Here is a 13,200-nt window from a genome sequence, read left to right as displayed (position 1 = left end):
TATCTCTGATTCTTTTGTCTTTGATGAGCAAAGAGAAAAGATGAATATGTAAGGATATAAATTTAAGTATTTGATTTTCATAACTAGTTTGTAAGTTGTTCGGGAGAGTGAGGGTTACTCAAGAGGAGGGAAGGGAGAATTATAAAAAAAAAATTGGCTAAAATTACTAGAGTATATTGTTTAAAATTACTTTAATGTTAAGTTTTAGCTATGCTTTGATTAATACTAAAGTAATTTTAATTAATTTTTTAATTGAAATTATTATATTATTTTGTAAAAAATATTTTGAGAAGAAAAATAACAGGTAAAAATTCAAAGGGTGTTCTTAATTATTTGAATAGTCAAAAGTACGCTCTATTATATTTTTTTATAAAAAATATCTTTATTCTAGTATTTTTTTAGCAACTACTAGGGAGTAGTTAATTAATCAAAAAAATCTATATATAAAATATTTTTATATAATTTATTTTTTACATTCTAAATTATCATAAAATTATTGTGGTAACCATTATTATATGAATTTAGATGTAATAGCCATTATGGTGGTAGTGATTATTATTTACGAAGTAATATATAATAATTAACTAACATAGTAAATATAATTTTAAATTTTATATGTTAAAAATTACGAATTTTAATTTTAAAATGACGTTTTATTTCATAATATTTATCTGATGAATACTAAATTATAAAATAAAATTTTAATTTATAAGAACATCATTAATATAAATTAAAAAACTTAATTGATATTTATACTACCTACACATTAACTACATTCAATACTTTGAACGTCTTCCACGGTTCGATTCCTCCAGGGTGCGTTTCACTGGGTTTAATGCCTGGGGCACGTCTCACTGGGTTTAATGCCTGGGGCGTGGCAGTCGGCTGTGCTGGTCGGGCACGTGGATCCCAATTTGGTAATGGGCTGGAATGTAGGTGTCAGTGAATCCTCCTGATTTACCCTCGCTGGCCGGTGGGGACTCTCGTTGAAGGCCGTGAGACAGGGCCGGTCAGCAATGGGGACTAGTTGGTGCCAAATACCCAGATACCCCTTGTAAATCAAAAAAAAAAAAAAAACTTTGAACGTAATTCTAATAAATGTCTTGGAGGCGAATCCAGCGATGGCGAAGTGCGAGGAGAGTCAGGAGACGCTGATCCAATAGATAGAGGAGCAGAATCTCGGCGGAGATGACTATTCATCGTCGTCAGACTCCGAAGACGAGAAGTCGAAGGTGTCGGCGGCGGTGGAGCTGCCAAGGCCAAGATCTACCGACTCTTAGTCTTCGGCCGGGAGATTGAGAAGCCCGGTCACCAGATCTTGGGTAGCGAAAAGCGTACGATCTTGATCTTTGTTTGTCTTATTTTTTACCCTTTTGTTTCCTCTTCCGAATTTGACCTTAGGCACTCACAACGAACCCTCTTAATGAATTGTTGCATTGAAGGAAAATATTTAAATTTATATATTCAAGTACCAAGTAAAAGCCCAACCTGACTTCATTGTAAGTCTATCATATTTGTTGGTATAGGGAGCAGTTTATTTTCAAGATTTCGATATTTGATAATATATTTAGATCTAATTAATTTGATAAAAAATTGATCTAAATAAAATATAATATTTAAATATGAATAAAGTTTAATCAGATCAAAGTTGATCAGATGAGTAGTAAAAAGTCTTAGTTAGTTGCACTGGTAAGGAGAAATCCTAGATGAATGCTAGGCAGGATAAGTTCTAGTTGGAGGCTAGACAAAAAGTCCTAATAAGTGAAGTTGGACAGGAAGTCTCAGTGAGTGAAGTTAAGTAGGAAGCCCTGGTAGGTGAAGTTAGATAGAAGCCCTGATTTGTGAGATTGGACAGGTGAGAAGTCTACTAAGTGACTAGTCTTAACTGAAGGTTAGACAAGAAAAAGTCTAAGCAAATCAAGGGTGATCGGATGTTTGGCAGGTGAAAAGTCTATCAAATTATTAGTCCTAACTGGAGGTTAGGCAAGGAAAATTCAAAGTAGCTCAAGGATAACCGAATGTTTGACAAGTGAGAAGTCTACCGAGTAATTAGTTCTAATTGAAAGTTAGGTAAGGGTAAGCCTAGTAGGTTAGACCTACACAGTAACACTTAGGTAAGCCTAGTAGGTCAGATAGACTACAGTTAGATTTAGGTTGCTTGTTTATTGTATACTAAGCTTATGGGAACTACGAGCTGGAAGCAAGACTGAAGAAGTATAAGAGAAACAAACAGAAACAGTTGAACCAAGTCTAGTGTCAATTTAGGTCAACCAATGAACTCATTAGCGCCTAGATTATACTCCAATCGCCCACAATCCAAGCGCCCGAACCAGGAGGAATCAACCTCCACAAGACTCGATGAAACTGAATCGGATTGGATTGGTCCGAGGCACCCAAAAAGGGCTCTCGGTGCCCAAAAGGATCTTTATATGGCCTATACGTTCAACATCAAGGACAACCATAATTCTACCAATTCTTCATCCTATGATGCTGTTGAACGCGAACGAAGCCTTGCTCGTGCGATTGGAGAAGCTCTAAGAAGGATGCGATTGCGCTTAGAACTTCCAGATTAGCCAACTTAAGAGTTTGCTAGTTTTAAGTCTTTTTGTTTTCTACTTTATCTTTGTATTATATATTTGACTGTAAGACGGGTTTCTCTGTGTCCGAAAAAAGTTTCAGAAAGGATACCACTAGTGGATGAACGCCTTACGTATATAGGCTTTGGACGTACTAATCTTGGGGTACTAGTGTATTTCAAAATAACTGAACGAATGAGTGAGATTCACCCTCCTCTCTGCACACGCACCGGTTACTCCCTCTCGATTGGATTTATCGCCATATTTTACAAAAATTAATGTCCTACTCATAAGACTCTGATGACACCACCGATGGCAAAGGAGCAACTGATATATGTGATGGGATATATATCAGAATCCTAACTATGTAAATAAACATTTTAAAATAAGAATCACATTTGGTCAATGTTTGCATTTAGTTTTTATGCAAGTGTCCATTTAATTTATATTGTAGATAAACATGGTGTGCGGAGTCACACACACAAGACCATGTTATCAGTTCCTTATAGATTATAAACAGTGTTCACAACCAAGATTGATTGGACAAACCATTGGAGTGGTTGTAGTGTAATTTGGTCTTAGTATGTCTTGACTATAGAATTACACTAGTACACTAAGTGTGTATTGAGCAGGACCATATAAGGATTGCTCGATTTATACTGACTATATAATCGAACTAAACCTCTGTTACTATAGATGCACATGCTCTTAATCTCGATATAATAACAAACACATGTACTTAGTATGTACTTCTTTGATTCATCAAAGGGTGAGATTTAGAACGATAGATCAAAAGACCCGATGAGTTGGAAAGTAGTATTATGTACATGGTGTGTTGTTGATTATAGAAGGAAACTGTGTCCTATAATCTAGGCTGATGATGTCCCCTTGAGGAGCTCATAAGGATTATCATGTAAACCCTGCAGGTGGACCTTGTCTGCATGATAATAAGGTTGAGTGGTACTACTCTTGGATATTGATGGACTTAAGCTGTGTGTTCGATGAAGAACATGGGAAGCTTAAGCCCATCGAAGACCTAAATCAATTCCTCCTCTAGGTCCCTACTGTAGCCTCTGGAAATCCTCAAATCCGCCCTGGAAGAATTCATGAAGAAACTAGGCATTCGAACCCATACAAAGCAGTGTAATCGATCAACTGATCGATTACACACCTTGGTAATCGATCACCTGATCGATTACCAAAGCTCCGTAATATCAATTACCAGGCTGGTAATCGATCACCTGATCGATTACCAGGCTGGTAATCGATCACCTGATCGATTACCAGGCTTAATGAGAAAAAGTTACGAGCTTTAATCGATTCCTTGATCGATTAAGCCTCTGGGTTCGAATTGGTAACTTCCGAAATCATACCAAATTCTCCGATTTGATTGATTGAAATCATACCAAGTTTATGATTCAAATCATACCAAGTTTATGAGATGGCTAGGCTATAAAAGAGGAGGCTTGCAAAGGGTTTGAGACACACGAAACAAATCCTTTTGGTGGCCGGAACCCCTCTTTGGTCGGCAGCCACAACCTACTCTTCCTCTTCGAAGTGGTCACAGTGACGAAGATATATTGAGGTTTGCGTATGAAAAATATCAATCCGAAAACAATGGCGTTGCATTCAATCTTGAGCATGTGTGGAGAATTGTCAAAGACCGTCCAATGTTTACTCCACAGTCTGCTGATCACTTTGTGGCGACAAAGAAGACGAGGACCTCAGAGTCAGGAGCAAGCAACACCTCTTCCAACCAAAATGTGAGTATAGACCTGGATGATGAAGATACTCGTCCAATGGGACAGAAGGCAGCAAAAAGAAAGGGAAAAGAGAAAGTAAAATCGACCATGGAGGATCTGGCAATAAACTACAATAATATTTTCACAAAGTTCACTGAGTACACAAGCGTGAAGAAGTCTGAAGTCGATCTGAAGCAAAAACAACTCGAAGTAGAAGAGATTAAGGCAAAAGCTGCGTTGTCCAAATCTGAAGCTAAGAATCGTCACTTGAAGTTGAAGGAGTACAAAATATTGAACAAAGACACATCGCAGATGACAAAGGAGCAGCTTATCATTCATGAATGTCTATGCCAGGATATTAGGGCGAGATGGAATATCTAAATTGTTTACTTAATATTCATTTTCTAGTATTATTTTATTTTCGAGTGATTGTAATTTTTAATTATTGTATTTCTCATTTCGATTAATGTGATTTTCAATTATTATAATTTTGCAAAATAGTCATTGTAAACTAGCCGTTGGAAACTAGCTGTTTGGAAATTAGCCGTTGGAACTAACCGTTCGAACTAACCGTTGGAACTAACCGTTACAAATTAAACTAGCTGTTTGGAAACTAGCTGTTGCAACTAACCGTTACAAATTAGTTACCGTTGTAAACTAATCGTTCCGCCGTTGCATGAGGAAAACAATATATATAGACACATTGTGCTACGAGATTTTCATTCGACTATCATACCATTTCTCAAACACATATACTACAACGTGATTCCTCTAAAAATGTCTCATTCTACAAGTAGCTCTAGCTCAAGTTCCAGCTCGACAAGTGAAGACGAAGTCCATGTTGAAATCGATGAGCAAGATCCGGGTGAAGAACTAATGTTATTGGTTCTTCAACAACACCAACAACTTATGGAAGCATATCAAAGGAGGGACGCACACAAAAGAAGAAGGTTCATCCAAAGAAATCGTGAAGCCGGGCATGAGAGGCTCGTCAATGATTATTTCTCTATAAACCCGGTGTATCACGATGAAATATTTCGAAGACGATTTCGAATGCGAAGAGAGTTATTCCTTCGCATAGTGAATGCATTACAGAATCATTCAGCATTTTTTCAACATAGGGACGATGCTGTGCGAAGAAAAGGATTGTCACCACTACAAAAATGCACTGCTGCGATTCGTCAATTGGCTTATGGAATCCCCGCCGACCATCTTGACGAGTACCTACGTATGGGTGAATCAACTGCCATCAGGTGCCTTTTCAAGTTTTGCAAATATGTGGTTGAAATATTTGGTGATAGGTACTTGAGAAGGCCAAATGCTGATGATGTTCAGCGTCTTCTTCAAATGCATGATGAGAGACACGGCTTCCCTGGCATGTTGGGTAGCCTTGATTGCATGCACTGGAAATGGAAAAATTGTCCAGTTGCTTGGAAAGGTCAATTTACAAGGGGACATGGGTCACCAACAATCGTACTTGAAGCAGTCGCGTCTCATGACTTGTGGATATGGCATGCATTCTTTGGAGTCGCTGGTTCACGTAACGATATTAATGTGTTATATGAATCTCCGATATTCAACAATGTCTTGCAAGGAAATACTCCGGAGATTAATTTCACAGTGAACGGCACTGCATATACGAAGGGTTATTATCTAACAGATGGAATATATCCAGAGTGGGCTACTTTCGTTAAGGCTTTTCCTTGCCCGGAGGATCCCAAGAGGAAGTTGTTTAAGGAAAGACAAGAGTCTGCAAGAAAAGATGTCGAACGAGCATTTGGGGTGCTCCAATCTCGATGGGCGATTGTCAGAGGTCCAGCTCGTTATTGGTATAGGAAAAAGTTAAAACAAATCATGTTAGCATGCATTATTTTGCATAACATGATTGTTGAGGATGAAGGAGCTCACGTGACAAATTGGTACGATGATGAAGGTGACGAACCCGCACAACCTATCCATGGCTCAAATCGAGGATTTCAAGATTATCTTCAAACAAATTCTGAACTACGTGACACTCAAGTTCATCACCAACTTCGCGCCGACTTAGTTGAGCATATTTGGGGATTGTACAATAATAATCCGTGAATTAGTATTTTATATGTTATTTTTAATTTTATCATAGTGTGGTTTATTGTAAGTTATTGTTGTATTTCAATTTTATAATTATATGTCAATTTTAAATAAATTTTATTTTTCCAACTTTATAATTTTAACCGTTTATTAATTATCATAAGACACATCCACTTTTTAATATTATTTTTTAAAAATAATAAAATTATTATTTTAAAAGTAAGATTATTATTAAAAATAATATGTACAATATTAATATTTTTAATATTTTTAAAATGTATTTATTTAATATATATAATTTTAAGATAATTGAGTGGATGGTGGGACCCATAAATAATGAGTATTAACGTTAATAGGAATGTGGGTGAAAAATGGTATGATGTTATAATGAGTATGTGGCAGTGGATCTCATGCTCTTTAATGAGGTGGAAGGCATTATAACGCTGTGAGCATTGTGGATGCTCTAACTTCATTATAGTCTATGGTATTTGTTAGTATAGAAAGCTCCGTCTATCTATAGGATTTGGATATTTGACAATATATTTAAATTTAATCAATTTGACCAAAAATTAATCTAAATAAAATATAATATTTAAATGTGAATAAAATCTAATCAAATCAAAATTGATCAGATGACTAATAAGAAATCCTAGTTAGTTGCACTAGATAAGGAGAAATAATCCTAGATGAAGGCTAGACAAGAGAAATCCTAGTTGGAGGCTAGACAAAAAGTCGTAGTGAGTGAAGTTGGGCAAGAAGTCTTGGTGAGTGAAGCTAAGTAGGAAGTCTTGGTGAGTGAAGTTAGATAGGAAGTCCTAATCTGTGAGATTGGGCAGGTGGGAAGTCTACTAAGTGACTAGTCCTAACTGAAAATTAAACAAGGAAAAGTCCAAGCATATCAAGGGTGATCGGATGTTTGGTAGGTGAAAAGTCTACCGAATTATTAGTCCTAACTAGAGGTTAGGCAAGGAAAAGTCAAAGTAGGTCAAGGATGACCGAATGTTTGGTAGGTGAGAAATTTACCGAGTGACTAGTCCTAACTGAAAGTTAGGTAAGGGTAAGCCTAGTAGGTTAGACCTATACAGTAACACTTAGGTAAGCCTAGTAGATCAGATAGACTACAGTTAGATTTAGGTTGCTTGTTTATTGTATACTAAGCTTATGGGAACTACGAGCTGGAAGCAAGACTGAAGAAGTATAAGAGAAACAAATAGAAACAGTTGAACCAAGTCTAGTGTCAACTTAGGTCAAACCTGATTGAACTCATTCCGAGCGCCCAAATTATACTCCAATCGCCCGGACAATCCAAGCGCCCGAACCAGGAGGAATCAACCTCCATAAAGACCGATGAAACTGAATCGGATTGGATTGGTCTGAGGCACCCAAAAAGGGCTCCCGGTGCCCAAAAGGATCTTTATATGGCCTATACGTTCAGCATCAAGGACAACCATAATTCTACCAATTCTTCATCCTATGATGTTGTTGAACGCGAACGAAGCCTTGCTCGTGCGACTGGAGAAGCTCTAAGAAGGATATGATTGCGTTTAGAACTTCCAGATTAGCCAACTTAAGAGTTTGCTAGTTTTAAGTCTTTTTGTTTTCTACTTTATCTTTGTATTATATATTTGACTGTAAGACGGGTTTCTCCGTGTCCGAAAAAAGTTTCAGAAAGGATACCACTAGTGGATGAACGTCTTACGTATATAGGCTTTGGACGTACTAATCTTGGGGTACTAGTGTATTTGACAGAACGAACGAATGAGTGAGATTCACCCTCCTCTCTTGCACACGCACCGGTCATACAATTGATATCAAAATCGATCAACTCTCGATTGGATTTATTGCCATGAGAGTAAGAAGACAAAGATGGAGGGTACTACAAAAATTAATGTCCTACTCATAAGACTCGGATGGCACCACCGATGGCAAAGGAGCAACTGATATAGGAGCTCAGAGAAACAAAGAGCACATTACGTACTTCGAGTGCCAGAAATGTGGACATTATAAAAATCGGTACTTGGAGAATAAGAGGACGAACTAGTCAAAATTAAACTTAAGAGTTGCAATTATGGTAAATGTGTTAATTTATGAAAATGCCCTTAGGATTTTACATGAAAAATTTATTTTTATTAAAAAATTTACATAATTTTAAAATTTTAAAATTAATTTAATTAATAAAAATATTAACTTGACCGATTCAAATTTAAATAATTTAGATAATTCTAAAATAACTAATTTGACAAATTTAGAATATTAAAAAAATTTAAAATTAATTAATTTGATAAATTCAAACTATAATAAATTAAAAAAATTCAGAATTAAATTTAATTAATAATATTAATTTGAAAAGTCAAATAATTTTGAAATTATAATTAATAATAATTAATTAATTTAAAAAATTTAAATCTAAATAAAATTCATCTAACTTGAATAATTCAATTAATACATCTAAATTAAATAATAATTTAATTAATTTAAATTTTAAAATTTAATTATTAATAGTTTAAATTTAATTAATTTTAAAAATAAAATTAATCTACATGTATTTCAAATAAACAAAAAATCAATTTAGCATATAACCAAGACAACTCAAAATTGAAAAATTCAAACTGAATTAATTTAATTAATTCAAATATTATTAATAATTCAATCAATGAAGATAAAATTAATAATTATCAAAATAAATCTAATAATTTAAATTTAATTAATAATTTAGAATTAAATAATTAAAATAATTTTAATAATAAGATAAATTTAAAATTTAAAAAGATAAATTTTAAAATTAATAATTTAATCATTAAAAATTTAAAATTAAATCTTAAAAATTCTTACAATAAATTTTTAAATTTTAAAAAGAGTAATTCAAATTCAAACACTAAAAATTTAAATTTAAATAATAAAATTAATTATTATCGTGTATCTTTTAATTATAAAATAATTAATAATTCAAAAAAATTTAAAATTAAATTAAAATTCAAGAAAAATATATCTAACAATTTTAATAAGTCAAATTTAAAATTTAAATTTTAAATTTAAATAATAAAATTAATTATTATCAAATTTCATTTAATTATGCAGCATAATTTAATTTAAATTAAAATTTAAATCAATAATTAAAAAAATTCAACAAACACAAACATAATTCAAACAAGTAAAGAAATTAAAATTCATGAACCTAATTATAATAAAATATTTATAAATTTGAAATTAATTGATAAAATAATACTCAAACAAATAAAAATTTAATAAAATTCAAAATATGTTAAAATGGGTTGATACGTTCGCTGGTCCACACCAAATGTATCAAATTAAAATTTTGATATATTATTAAAAATTAAATATTATTTGACTTGATTGACTCATATATACTTGTCATGTACATGCATATGCTTTATTAGTTATTCACATAAATGTCATATCATTCATGTTTAAATTACTGCTTAACTTAGAACGATTAGTTAAGGACACATGATTGCTTGATACTTGTCCAACATAGTTCAGGGTAAGACGAGATAATAATATGTCAGGAAAGTTTGATCTAGGTAGTCAAGTGGAGTAATGAGTACCTTGCTTAGTCTGCTTAATTAGCTAAGTGGAACTAACTGAAGCTACTTTGTCACATCCTAAATTAGTTAGATTAGGATTTCTCAAAAAGTAAGTTAAGGACATAATTTCTTAAAAAGACTTTGTCTAAGGAAGTGATCGTTGTTCCAATAACCAAGAAGACTCTTGCCTCGTTATGACCTAGAAGCTAATTTTGAAATATGGACTTAACTAATTGACAATTAAATCTAAATATAATACAAGATCAATCATTCATTAGAACTTAACTTAAATTAATAAAGATAAGATTGACAAAACATCTCACAAAATCCATAAGACAACCTTTGTATGTCATGCACTTAGAATAGGTGAGATAATAAGGAGCATTAAATCAAAAAGTTTTGAAAACACTTTCAAAAACTAATAAAACTATTTTTAAAAATTATTTTTAAAAATTTGATATTACTTGAAATTCATAATTGCTGAATGTACCTATATTATAAAATTTTTAAAATTCTATATATTTAAAAATTGATTGACCAACATTTAGACACAAAATTTTTAGGTCAATACTATGTCTAGAACCCTAAGACACATAGGCAGAAATTTCTTGTGGTTAACAAGGATATTCTAAGGGAGTGTTTAGTTAAGGGAGAGATATTTCTTGAAAGATACAATTTTCAAAAGACCTTTGAAAATTTTACTTGAAAAATCTTTTTAAAAATATTTTTTGAAAACTCATAATTTGAAAAATACTTTATAAATTATTCTTTTAACTTGGAATGACCTCTAAGACATATAGAAAGATTGCCTTGTGGTCAATAAGGAGCCCTAAGGAAGTGTTAGATAAGGGGGAGGATCAATTAAAAATTCATGTTTTGAAAAATATTTTGAAAGCTATAAGTTATTTGTTCTTTCGACATGGATCAAACTCTAAGACATATAGGGAGTTTACCCTTGTAGTTAATAAAGAGCCCTGAGGAAGTATCAGATTAAGAGGAGGTCTAAATTAAAAGAGCAAACCTATGTCAAAATTAATTTTTATAAATTCTTGAAAAGCTTTTTAAAAAATATTTGAAAATCTATTTCAAAATCTTATTCAAAATTATTTTAAAATTATTTTTTTGATTTAGGTCAAATCCTAAGACATATAGAGAGTTTGCTTTGTAGTTAACAAAGAGTCCTAAGGACATATCAGGCAAAGGGGGAGATTTTGATTAAAAAAGATAATAAATAGTTTTTTAAAAATCATATAATTTAAAATATTTAAAAATTATTTTTTAAAATGTATTTTAAAAATTCTTTAAAAAACTCTTTTGAAAAACTTTGGTTAAAAAAATTATTTTATAAAATTTTAAAATGATATTTCAAGAAATGTCTAAACTAAGTTGTGACCATAGAAAATATCTTAGTTGTTGATTGTTGATGCAGTTTTGTCCTGATTGTTGTTTTGATGTTGACAACGATTTAAGTTGATATTCAAATTGATCGATTAGAGGATTAGGTCGGAGAGGGCTCGGTAGCTCGTTCTCTGGACTGGATAGAATTGGAGAGGGCTCGGTAGCTCGTTCTCCGGATTAGGTCAGAGAGGGCTCGGTAGCTCGGTAGCTCGTTCTCTGGACCGGATTAGGTCAGAGAGGGCTCGGTAGCTCGTTCTCTGGACTGGATAGAATAGAGGGCTCATTAGGTCAGAGAGGGCTCGGTAGCTCGTTCTCTGGACCGGATAGGATTGGAGAGGGCTCGGTAGCTCGTTCTCCGGATTAGGTCAGAGAGGGCTCGGTAGCTCGTTCTCTGTACCGGACTATGGTCCGAGGAGGTTTGATAGCCCATCCTCAGACCGGATCAACATCAGAGGAGGCTTGGTAGCCTGTTCGTGATTACGAGATCCAGCGCGATTGGCTTGGGTGAGACTCAAGTTCAATCCGATCGAGTTCAGCCTGTTTGAATCGATCAGTGAATCGATTAAACCAAGGCTGAGTGTTTTAATCGATCATCTGATCGATTACAGACCTCTGTAATCGATCAGTTGATCGATTACTATACACTCTGTGAGTTCTCAGAAATCCCACAGATTCAAGGGTAATCGATTGGTTAATCGATCACGATACATTCTGTGAGTTCTCAGAAATCCCACAGATTCAACGGTAATCGATTGGTTAATCGATCACAAGGCTCATTGGGAATGGCATTGACGAGCGGTAATCGATCGATTGATCGATTACCGTGCCCCTAATCGATCTGTTGATCGATTAAGTGTATGTGTAATCGATCAGTCGATCGATTACACGCGTGGATGAGGAACGGACTACGTCTTTAATCGATTGCTTGATCGATTATACTTTATTCTGATCGTTACTGCTCTGACTTCTGATTATCTGATTTGCTTCGCTAACCATCTGATAAGTGTGCAGGGAACGTTTGAATTTGAATGAAAATGGAGGGTCAAGGCTGGACTTTCCACCAGGTCAGCTTGGCATGGTTGATCTTCAGATAAACGACATTGGCGAGCTCTGAGCTGCACAGCGAGTCGTTCAGAGAGCTGGTTTGGTGCCGGATAGCTCAGGTGACTCAGATGGCAGTGCAGTGAACTCAGAGTGGACTCGCCGTTGGACATTGGCTAAAAGGAAGAGAGGAAGAAGAGGAGAGGTATCGCTTATTCTGAAACTCTAACGAAGTGCTGCTTGGCTTGCGATCGTTGTGCTCTCTGCTCCCTCGCGTTCACGACTTCCTCCTGAAGCTCTCGGCCTGAGGTGTTGCAAGGAGGTGTGCCTTGCTCTCGGGAAAGACTTTGAGGTTATTGTTTCATTGATTGAGGCGGCACTGTAAGCTTCCTGTTTTATTTGCCTCAATCCTGAATTCCTTCTGTAATCTCTGCACTTAATTGTTATCTTTGAGATTGGTTGTGGAGAGGTAACTCCACCGAGAAGGAGGATCTTTTAGCCGGCTTTCTTGCCGGGGTGTGATCTACCGAAGATCAAGGATTCGTCCACCTCACGGACACGCCGAGGAGTAGGGGCAAGTTATCCCCGAACCTCGTATATTCTTGTGTTTTTCTTGTGTTTGTTTCCGCTGTGCACTAACGTTTTGTAGGAGAAAACTCTCGATTTCGAAAAGAAGGCTATTCACCCCCCTCTAGCCACCTCCAAGTTCCAACAAGGCATGAGGCCTTTTGGGGAGAGCCCAAGAACAAAACCATGAGGGCTTAGGCCCAAAGTGGACAATATCATGCTATTGTGGAGATACATGCATTCTTTTGGACCCAACAAGTG

The 13,200-nt window shown here is 34.7% G+C and overlaps 1 protein-coding gene and 1 pseudogene across 1 annotated transcript; both read left to right on the top strand.

Annotated features, from left to right (window-relative positions):
* The first annotated feature begins 1,195 nt into the window (after window positions 1-1,195).
* The window catches only part of LOC141823322 (G-type lectin S-receptor-like serine/threonine-protein kinase At4g27290), an 18,897-nt pseudogene continuing 6,892 nt past the window's right edge, over window positions 1,196-13,200 (top strand).
* On the top strand, window positions 5,137-6,403 carry LOC141823864 (protein ANTAGONIST OF LIKE HETEROCHROMATIN PROTEIN 1-like). The gene has a single exon (XM_074711073.1). The coding sequence runs from the start codon at window positions 5,195-5,197 to the stop codon at window positions 6,401-6,403; it is 1,209 nt and encodes a 402-aa protein (XP_074567174.1). The 5' UTR covers window positions 5,137-5,194.

Source organism: Curcuma longa, chromosome 3 (assembly GCF_044706935.1).
Source record: "Curcuma longa cultivar G26 ecotype Majalengka, Jawa Barat chromosome 3, ITB_CL_G26_1.1, whole genome shotgun sequence".
In the NCBI taxonomy this organism is placed as follows: Eukaryota; Viridiplantae; Streptophyta; class Magnoliopsida; order Zingiberales; family Zingiberaceae; genus Curcuma; species Curcuma longa.
This window is presented reverse-complemented; position numbering and strand designations above follow the sequence as displayed.

What these genes read in the sequence shown, in the direction of transcription:
- LOC141823864 (XM_074711073.1), top strand. Translation starts at nt 5,195, where the DNA reads ATGTTATTGGTTCTTCAACAACACCAACAACTTATGGAAGCATATCAA.